The 10,000-nt window shown below is 56.4% G+C and overlaps 1 protein-coding gene across 3 annotated transcripts in view; it reads right to left on the bottom strand.

Annotated features, from left to right (window-relative positions):
* dyrk1b (dual-specificity tyrosine-(Y)-phosphorylation regulated kinase 1B) overlaps positions 1-10,000 on the bottom strand; it is a 56,839-nt gene that overhangs the window by 3,816 nt on the left and 43,023 nt on the right. For 2 of the 3 annotated variants that reach the window (XM_036538731.1, XM_036538730.1), the window contains exons 2-8: positions 8,033-8,178; positions 7,609-7,728; positions 6,213-6,401; positions 5,840-5,987; positions 5,080-5,366; positions 4,110-4,256; positions 3,080-3,220 (exon numbers count right to left, since the gene is read on the bottom strand). In XM_036538731.1, coding sequence (XP_036394624.1) covers positions 3,080-3,220; positions 4,110-4,256; positions 5,080-5,366; positions 5,840-5,987; positions 6,213-6,401; positions 7,609-7,728; positions 8,033-8,095 — 1,095 coding nt within the window. In that variant the 5' untranslated portion in view covers positions 8,096-8,178. Of the gene's footprint in view, positions 1-3,058; positions 3,221-4,109; positions 4,257-5,079; positions 5,367-5,839; positions 5,988-6,212; positions 6,402-7,608; positions 7,729-8,032; positions 8,179-10,000 lie in introns of all 3 variants that reach the window. The other variant, XM_036538728.1, reaches the window with a different exon arrangement.

Here is a 10,000-nt window from a genome sequence, read left to right as displayed (position 1 = left end):
AGACACACACACAATCACACTCATCACACTCAGAGAGAGAGAGAGAGAGAGAGAGACAATGACACTCACAGAGACAGAGATACACACACACAATCACACTCACAAAGACAGAGATACACACACACACAATCACACTCACAGAGAAAGAGACACACAATCACACTCAGAGACAGAGACACACAATCACACTCACAGAGACAGAGACACACACACACAATCACACTCACAGAGAAAGAGACACACAATCACACTCACAAAGACAGAGATACACACACACACAATCACACTCACAGAGACAGAGACACACAATCACACTCACAAAGACAGAGAGACACAATCACACTCACAGAGACAGAGACACACACACACAATCACACTCACAGAGAAAGAGAGACACAATCACACTCACAGAGACAGAGACACACACACACAATCACACTCACAGAGAAAGAGAGAGACACACACACAATCACACTCACAGAGAGAGAGAGAGAGACACAATGACACTCAGAGACAGAGAGATACACACACACACACACAATCACACTCACAGAGACAGAGAGAGACACACAATCACACTCACAGAGACAGAGACACACACACACAATCACACTCACAGAGAAAGAGAGAGACACACACACAATCACACTCATCACACTCACAGAGAGAGAGAGAGAGAGAGACAATGACACTCACAGAGACAGAGATACACACACACAATCACACTCACAGAGACAGAGAGAGACACACACACAATCACACTCACAGAGACAGAGACAGAGACACACAGACACAATCACACTCACAGAGAAAGAGATACACAAACAAACACACTCACAGAGAAAGAGAGAGACACACACAATCACACTCATCACACTCACAGAGCGAGAGAGAGAGAGACACCATGACACTCACAGAGAGAGAGATACACACACACACAATCACACTCACAAAGACAGAGAGAGACACATACACACACACAATCACACTCACAGAGACAGAGACACACACACACAATCACACTCACAGAGAAAGAGATACACACACACAATCACACTCACAGAGAAAGAGAGACACAATCACACTCACAGAGAGAGACACACACAATCACAGTCACAGAGACAGAGACACACAATCACACTCACAAAGACAGAGATACATACACACACAATCACACTCACAGAGAAAGAGAGACACAATCACACTCACACAGAGACACACACACACAATCACACTCACACAATCACACTCACAGAGAAAGAGAGAGACACACACAATCACACTCATCACACTCACAGAGCGAGAGAGAGACACCATGACACTCACAGAGACAGAGAGATACACACAATAACACTCATAGAGACAGAGACAGAGAGAGACAGGCACAGAGACAGAGACAGAGAGAGACAGGCACAGAGAGAGACAGAGACACAGAGAGAGAGAGAGACAGAGACAGAGAGAGACAGAGAGAGAGAGAGACAGAGACACAGAGACAGAGAGAGAGAGAGACAGAGACACAGAGAGAGAGAGACAGAGACAGGCACAGAGACAGAGAGAGACAGAGACAGAGACAGAGAGAGACAGAGACACAGAGACAGAGAGACAGAGAGAGACAGAGACACAGAGAGAGAGAGAGACAGAGACAGGCACAGAGACAGAGACAGAGAGAGACAGAGACAGAGAGAGACAGAGACAGGCACAGAGACAGAGACAGAGAGAGACAGAGACACAGAGAGAGAGAGAGACAGAGACAGGCACAGAGACAGAGACAGAGAAACACTCTATCTTGCAGCTCGGTTCCCCTTTTCTCTGTGTGAGAGCCGGGCCCAGAGGCATACAGCCCACTCAGAGCCGGTGTGTGAGTGCTGTTAGCCTGTTATCCACTCACTCTACTGTCAGAGCCGGTGTGTGAGTGCTGTTAGCCTGTTATCCACTCACTCTACTGTCAGAGCCGGTGTGTGAGTGCTGTTATCCACTCACTCTACTGTCAGAGCCGGTGTGTGAGTGCTGTTAGCCACTCACTCTACTGTCAGAGCCGGTGTGTGAGTGCTGTTAGCCTGTTATCCACTCACTCTACTGTCAGAGCCGGTGTGTGAGTGCTGTTAGCCTGTTATCCACTCACTCTATTGTCAGAGCCGGTGTGTGAGTGCTGTTAGCCACTCACTCTACTGTCAGAGCCGGTGTGTGAGTGCTGTTAGTCTGTTATCCACTCACTCTACTGTCAGAGCCGGTGTGTGAGTGCTGTTAGTCGCTCACTCTACTGTCAGAGCCGGTGTGTGAGTGCTGTTAGCCTGTTATCCACTCACTCTACTGTCAGAGCCGGTGTGTGAGTGCTGTTAGCCACTCACTCTACTGTCAGAGCCGGTGTGTGAGTGCTGTTAGTCTGTTATCCACTCACTCTACTGTCAGAGCCGGTGTGTGAGTGCTGTTAGCCACTCACTCTACTGTCAGAGCCGGTGTGTGAGTGCTGTTAGCCACTCACTCTACTGTCAGAGCCGGTGTGTGAGTGCTGTTATCCACTCACTCTACTGTCAGAGGCGGTGTGTGAGTGCTGTTAGTCACTCACTCTACTGTCAGAGCCGGTGTGTGAGTGCTGTTAGTCTGTTATCCACTCACTCTACTGTCAGAGCCGGTGTGTGAGTGCTGTTAGTCTGTTATCCACTCACTCTACTGTCAGAGCCGGTGTGTGAGTGCTGTTAGTCACTCACTCTACTGTCAGAGCCGGTGTGTGAGTGCTGTTAGTCTGTTATCCACTCACTCTACTGTCAGAGCCGGTGTGTGAGTGCTGTTAGTCACTCACTCTACTGTCAGAGCCGGTGTGTGAGTGCTGTTAGCCTGTTAGCCACTCACTCTCATCACTGTGAAATGAGCAGACCCGTGCCACGCACTGAAACCAGCAGCACGACACAGAGTCCAGCTGCCGGCCGTCCTGAGGGAGTCCTAACGGCATGGGGGGGATGGAGGGGTGAGGGGGGTGGAGGGGGGTGGAGGGGAGACAGATGCGCTGCCTCTCCGGTGCTGGGGACACAGGCAGAGGAAGAAAGCAGGTTTTACTCACGGAGGCCGAGGGATAAAGTACCTTCTTTATGTCCTTGTTCTTCTTGACGGTCCAGAGGCCGTCTGACAGCTTGTCGAAGTATTTGCGAGCTTTGGGGGCCTGATCCAGCATGTGGTTCGGTGGGACCCCAAGAACCTCCACGATCTTATTCATCTGATCCACCTGTGGAGGAGAGCAGAGTGAGCCGAGTGCGCTGGCTCCGGAGCGGCGATGACGCGGCGGTGACGCACTGTGCTGCAGGAACGCCCTGCGGGGACGTGCTGCAGTGATGTGCTGCAGTGACGCCCTGCGGTGACGTGCTGCAGTGACGCCCTGCGGGGACGCGCTGCAGTGACGCCCTGCGGTGACGCGCTGCAGTGACGCCCTGCGGTGACGCGCTGCAGTGACGCCCTGCGGTGACGCGCTGCAGTGACGCCCTGCGGTGACGCGCTGCAGTGACGCCCTGCGGGGACGCCCTGTGGGGACGCGCTGCAGTGACGCCCTGCGATGACGCGCCGGTGACGCACTGTGCTGCGGGAACGCCCTGCGGGAACGCCCTGCGGGGACGTGCTGCAGTAACACGCTGCGGTGACACGCTGCAGTGACGCCCTGCGGGGACGCGCTGCAGTGACGCCCTGCGGTGACGCGCTGCAGTGACGCCCTGCGGTGACGCGCTGCAGTGACGCACTGTGCTGCGGGGACGCGCTGCAGGGACGCGCTGCGGTGACGCCCTGCGGTGACGCCCTGCGGGGACGCGCTGCAGTGACGCCCTGCGGGGACGCGCTGCGGTGACGCCCTGCGGGGACGCGCTGCAGTGACGCCCTGCGGGGACGCCCTGTGAGGACGCGCTGCAGTGACGCCCTGCGATGACGCGCCGGTGACGCACTGTGCTGCGGGAACGCCCTGCGGGGACGTGCTGCAGTAACACCCTGCGGTGATGCGCTGCAGTGACGCCCTGCGGGGACGCGCTGCGGTGACGCCCTGCGGGGACGCGCTGCGGTGACGCCCTGCGGGGACGCGCTGCGGTGACGCCCTGCGGGGACGCGCTGCAGGGACGCGCTGCGCGCCGTACCTCGTTGGATCCGCTGAAGAGCGGCTCTCCCGTGTGCATCTCCACCAGGATGCAGCCCAGGGACCACATGTCGATGGCCAGGTCGTACGGCATGCCGAGCAGCACCTCCGGGGAGCGGTAGAAGCGGCTCTGGATGTACTGGTAGATCTGAGGGGAGGAGGATGCAGACGCAGGTCAGGCAGCAGCACCCACACACAGCTGCAGCGGCAGGCCTCCCCCACTAGATGGCAGCGGCCCCTGTGCGTGGCTGTGGAAGGTGCAGCGGCCCCTGTGTGTGGCTGTGGAAGGTGTAGCGGCCCCTGTGTGTGGCTGTGGAAGGTGTAGCGGCCCCTGTGTGTGGAAGGTGCAGCGGCCCCTGTGTGTGGAAGGTGCAGCGGCCCCTGTGTGTGGCTGTGGAAGGTGCAGCGGCCCCTGTGTGTAGCTGTGGAAGGTGTAGCGGCCCCTGTGTGTGGAAGGTGCAGCGGCCCCTGTGTGTGGAAGGTGCAGCGGCCCCTGTGTGTGGCTGTGGAAGGTGCAGCGGCCCCTGTGTGTGGCTGTGGAAGGTGCAGCGGTCCCTGTGTGTAGCTGTGGAAGGTGCAGCGGCCCCTGTGTGTGGCTGTGGAAGGTGAGGTGCAGCGGCCCCTGTGTGTGGCTGTGGAAGGTGCAGCGGCCCCTGTGTGTGGCTGTGGAAGGTGAGGTGCAGCGGCCCCTGTGTGTGGCTGTGGAAGGTGAGGTGCAGCGGCCCCTGTGTGTGGCTGTGGGCTTTGTGAGGCGTCTCCAGAATGAGTCCTTAACATCATCTTATTTTCCATCTTCAGACAGCTCTGGGTCCCACCTTCCGCCTCCGCCCCCCTCCCCCCACATGCCCCCCCCCCCCCCGCGGCTCCCTGCCCCCCTCCCCCCCCCCCCCCCCCCCCCCGCGGCGCCCCGCGCCCCCCCCCCCCCCCCCCCCCCTCCCCCCGCGCCCCCCCCCCCCCCCCCGGCTCCTCACCCTCTGGCCCAGCTGGCAGGAGCTGCCGAAGTCGACGATCTTGATGGCGCTGCGCTTGGGGTTACACAGCAGGATATTCTCGGGCTTCAGGTCGCAGTGGATGATGCTGAGCTCGGGCGTGGCCAGGAAGAGCAGCGCCGTGCACAGCTGCTGCGCAAACTTGCGCGTCAGATTGAGCGACACGCCCCGGAAGTTGGTGTTACGCAGGAGGTCATACAGGTTGTAGGAGAGAAGCTCAAACACCAGGCACAGATGGTTCCGGAACATGAAGTGCCTCTTCAAGTGGACTGCGGAAGAACAGGACTGAGCTTTAAAACGCACAGCAACGCTAACAGTGCTAAGGTGTAGCATACCTGCATCTCACCTGTACAAACCCAGCTGAGTACAAGGACCCAGGTGTGAACCTGTAGCATTCTGAAGATCTGCTTAGCAGAGTGCTCTCCCGGCTCTTCCCCCTCTCTCTCTCTCCTGTACTCCCCCGACTGTCCCCTCTCTCCCCCTGCTCTCTTTCTCTCTCTCTCTCCCCCTGCTCTCTCTCTCTTTTTCTCTCTCTCCCCCTGCTCTCTCCCTCTCTCTCCCTTTTTCTCTCTCTCCCCCTGCTCTCTCCCTCTCTCTCCCTTTTTCTCTCTCTCCCCCTGCTCTCTCCCTCTCTCTCTTTTTCTCTCTCTCTCCCTCTCTTTTTCTCTCTGTTTCCCCCAGCTCTCTCCCTCTCTCTCTCCCCCTGCCCTCCCCTCTCTCCCCTGTTTCGGCTCTCGCTCACCGATGTAGTACTTCATTTCGGTGTCGTGTTTGTTCATGAGCTCCAGGAGGCGCAGCTCAATCTGGGCCTGGTTCAGGAAGGCTTTCTTGTTCTTGATGATCTTGATGGCCACCCACTCCTGCTCATGGTGGTCGTAAGCTTTCACCACCTGCCCAGAGACACGGTGCTCACACACAGCGCTCACACACAGCGCTCACACACAGCGCTCACACACAGCACTGCCTTTCACCCTCCGCTTGCTCAATCACTTCATACACTGTTAACCCCTTCCCTCCCTGTGGGAACAGCACAGTCGCACTGCGCCACCCAGCTCTTCTCTGCCCCTGTAACGCTGATCTGCTCTGTCATGCAGTCACGTGACCTGTTCTCTCACCTGTCCGAAGGAGCCCTTTCCAATGAGAGAGTCGATCTCGTAGCGGTCCAGCCACTTCTCCCCGTTTTTCACGATGTAGTCATAGTTGTCATCGTCGTAGCCGTCGTTGTACACCTTGCGCTCCTTCTTGGTGCTGGAGTCCTCCGGGGGCACCTGCTGGGCTCGCCGCTTCTTCTTTGTGTAGTACACCTGCAGAGAGAGAGAGAGAGAGAGAGAGAGAGAGAGAGAACACCTGAGTGCTGCTAACCCCACAGAGAGAGAGAGAGAGAGAGAGAGAGAGAGAGAGAGAGCACCTGAGTGCTGCTAACCCCGCAGAGAGAGAGAGAGAGAGAGAGAGAGAGAGAGAGAGAGAGAGCACCTGAGTGCTGCTAACCCCGCAGAGAGAGAGAGAGAGAGAGAGAGAGAGAACACCTGAGTGCTGCTAACCCCGCAGAGGAGAGAGAGAGGAGAGAGAGAGAGAGAGAGAGAGAGAGAGAGAGATAGAGAGAGCACCTGAGTGCTCTAAGAGAGATAGAGAGAGAGAGGGCAACTGAGTGCTGCTAACCCCGCAGAGAGAGAGAGAGAGAGAGAGAGAGAGAACACCTGAGTGCTGCTAACCCCGCAGAGAGAGAGAGAGAGAGAGAGAGAGAGAGAGAGAGAGAGAGAGAGAGAGAGAGAGCACCTGAGTGCTGCTAACCCCGCAGAGAGAGAGGGAGAGAGAGAGGGAGAGAGAGAGAGAGAGCACCTGAGTGCTGCTAAACCCGCAGAGAGAGAGGGAGAGAGAGAGAACACCTGAGTGCTGCTAACCCCGCAGAGAGAGAGAGAGAGAGAGAGAGAGAGAGAACACCTGAGTGCTGCTAAACCCGCAGAGAGAGAGAGAGAGAGAGAGAACACCTGAGTGCTGAGAGAGACAGGGAGAGAGAGAGAACACCTGAGTGCTGCTAACCCCGCAGAGAGAGAGAGAGAGAGAGCACCTGAGTGCTACTAACCCCGCAGAGAGAGAGAGAGAGAGAGAGAGAGAGAGAGAGAGAGAACACCTGAGTGCTGCTACACCTGCAGAGAGAGAGAGAGAGAGAGAGAGAGAGAGAGGGAGAGAGAGAGAGAACACCTGAGTGCTGCTACACCTGCAGAGAGAGAGAGAGAGAGAGAAACCACCTGAGTGCTGCTACACCTGCAGAGAGAGAGAGAGAGAGAGAGACCACCTGAGTGCTGCTAACCCCGCAGAGAGAGAGAGAGAGAGAGAGAGAGAAACCACCTGAGTGCTGCTAACCCCGCAGAGAGACAGAGAGAGAGAGAACACCTGAATGCTGCTACACCTGCAGAGAGAGAGAGAGAGAGAGAGAGAGAGAGAACACTGCAGTGTTCTCACAGACACGCCTCGCAGGCCTGCAGTGGCCCCGGGTGTCGCCTCTCTCACCTCATTGATGTGCTTGTAAGTCTTGATGAGATCAACGGAAAGCTTCCGCAGCGGAGCGCTGGCCGGGTCCCGAAAGCTCGGGGGGATCCTCCTCTGCAGTATGGTCATATCTGACAGCACCTGGAGAAAAGACACAGCCGATACACAGCTGATACACACACGCACAGCCGATACACAGCTGATACACACGCACAACTGATACACAGCCAGTACACACAAACACACACACACAGCCGATACACAGCTGATACACTCCCGCACAGCCAGTACACACATGCACAGACGATACACAGCTGATACACTCCCGCACAGCCAGTACACACACGCACAGACGATACACAGCTGATACACTCCCGCACAGCCAGTACACACACGCAGGTAGACACACGCAGCTGTGCTGTGAGGTGGGGTTTCAGTGCCGTACCTGCTGCTGCTCGGCCATGGAGTGGATGTTGCTGAAGGAGGGGTGTGAGTGCTGGCTCGACATGCTTGGCTCAGCGGGGGAGAAGCCCAAGGCGGCAGGCTGGCAGAGGGAGGACGACGGGGCCTGGCATCCTGAGCTGCTTCCACCTGGCAGAGAGAGGGTTAACGTCAGTACAGCGAACAGCAAGGGGAGGAGCTCATCCTGACAGCCAGCTGATACTCCTGCTGTCACTCACTCCTCTGACCGACACAGTGAAGCACCAGCGGACAGGCGTCTGCGTCTGCGTCTGCGCCCCCTCCACCAATCACAGCTCTCACACAGGCCATCCGCCGGTCGGTCCCCTGCAAACTCCCCACCCCCCGCCCTCTTCAGCAGAGAAACGGACCGTTCCCCCATCTACTGCAAGCCTCACAGCTCCATGCACACTGTCCTGCACTGCTGCTCAACACACCGCGCCGTGTCAGCCTCACACACTCCTGCGTTAGTGATGCTCCTGCAGACGCAGGCTGCAGACGCAGGCTGCAGACGCAGGCTGCAGACGCAGGCTGCACCCTTCACTCTCAGGCTGCTGTGTGCAGCTCAGCTCATTGTAACTGCAGCTGTGGATCTGCCTGTCGGAGCGGCTGAAACTACCAATGCAGACTGCTTTAATATTAAACCAATCATTTACTCTGCTACAGACTGAAACAGCCACATGATGGATGTGTAGTTTAAACAGCAGTGTGTGGCAGCACCCCCCACCCTGAACACACAGCGCTGTTACTCTGGCTGAGACAGGAAAAGCATCACAGGGGACATTCTGTGATTTCAGCTTCCAGTCTCTCAGCCCTGACACCACGGCAACAGCCAGGGCTAAACCATCATATTCGCTTTCTGAAACGCTTCCGAGCAGCACCAACACAGCAGCGTTTCGCTCAGAAACATCCCCCCAACAGCAGAGGAAGCGGAGAGAAGAGGCTTCAGTCTGTGCTCGCACTCTGTGAGACGCAGAAATGCCACACTGCACCTTTAAATGCTGAAGTGAACACAGTGAGAACTTCCTGTGTGTAATACCCCCCTTCCTTTCCCATGATTGGAGGAGCCCCCCTCCCTCTCTTCCTCCCCATTGGCAGCTGGTATCCAAGGGCTGGGCGGTGAGGTCTCTATAAATAAACCTGGTAGCTTGTGCTGTATCAGCAAGCCTTCCCACAATGCCGCTCTCTCCCCTCTCCCTCAGCCTGGCCGCTCAGTCTGAGAGGAAATGGGGATGATATTAATAAAATATCGCAGGCAGGCAGGCAGCCGTGTCCACAGATACACAGCAGCAGGATTCGCTTATGTAAGAGTCAGATCCACACGCTGAAACGGAGCAGGAGTCTGAATTAAACACTTTCAGCTGCAAGGCCCCACCTCCATCCAGCACCACACAGCTGACCAAATACAGCTGCCAGCTGCCAATCAGGGTGTCACCATGGCAACAGACCAGCCTACTGCCTGTCTCTAAGGAAGGGGGATATGTTATGGCAGCAACGCCCCCCTCCCCCCCTCGTCCTCGCCGACCCCTCTCTCATTTCCTCATAGGGTAAAGGCAGCAGCTGCACCTCCACGCCAAAGTTGGACACACACTGAGGACACACTACACTCTGAGGACACACTACACACTGAGATCAACCTACACACTGAGGACACACTACACTCTGAGGACACACTACACTCTGAGATCAACCTACACACTGAGATCAACCTACACTCTGAGGACACACTACACTCTGAGATCAACCTACACACTGAGGACACACTACACTCTGAGGACACACTACACTCTGAGATCAACCTACACACTGAGATCAACCTACACACTGAGGACACACTACACTCTGAGATCAAACTACACTCTGAGATCAAACTACACACTGAGATCAACCTACACACTGAGGACACACTACACTCTGAGGACACACTACACTCTGAGGACACACTACACTCTGA

Source organism: Megalops cyprinoides, chromosome 10 (genome assembly GCF_013368585.1).
Source record: "Megalops cyprinoides isolate fMegCyp1 chromosome 10, fMegCyp1.pri, whole genome shotgun sequence".
Classification (NCBI taxonomy): domain Eukaryota; kingdom Metazoa; phylum Chordata; class Actinopteri; order Elopiformes; family Megalopidae; genus Megalops; species Megalops cyprinoides.
Note: the sequence above shows the minus strand (reverse complement) of the source record. Positions and strands in the feature narration are given on the sequence as shown.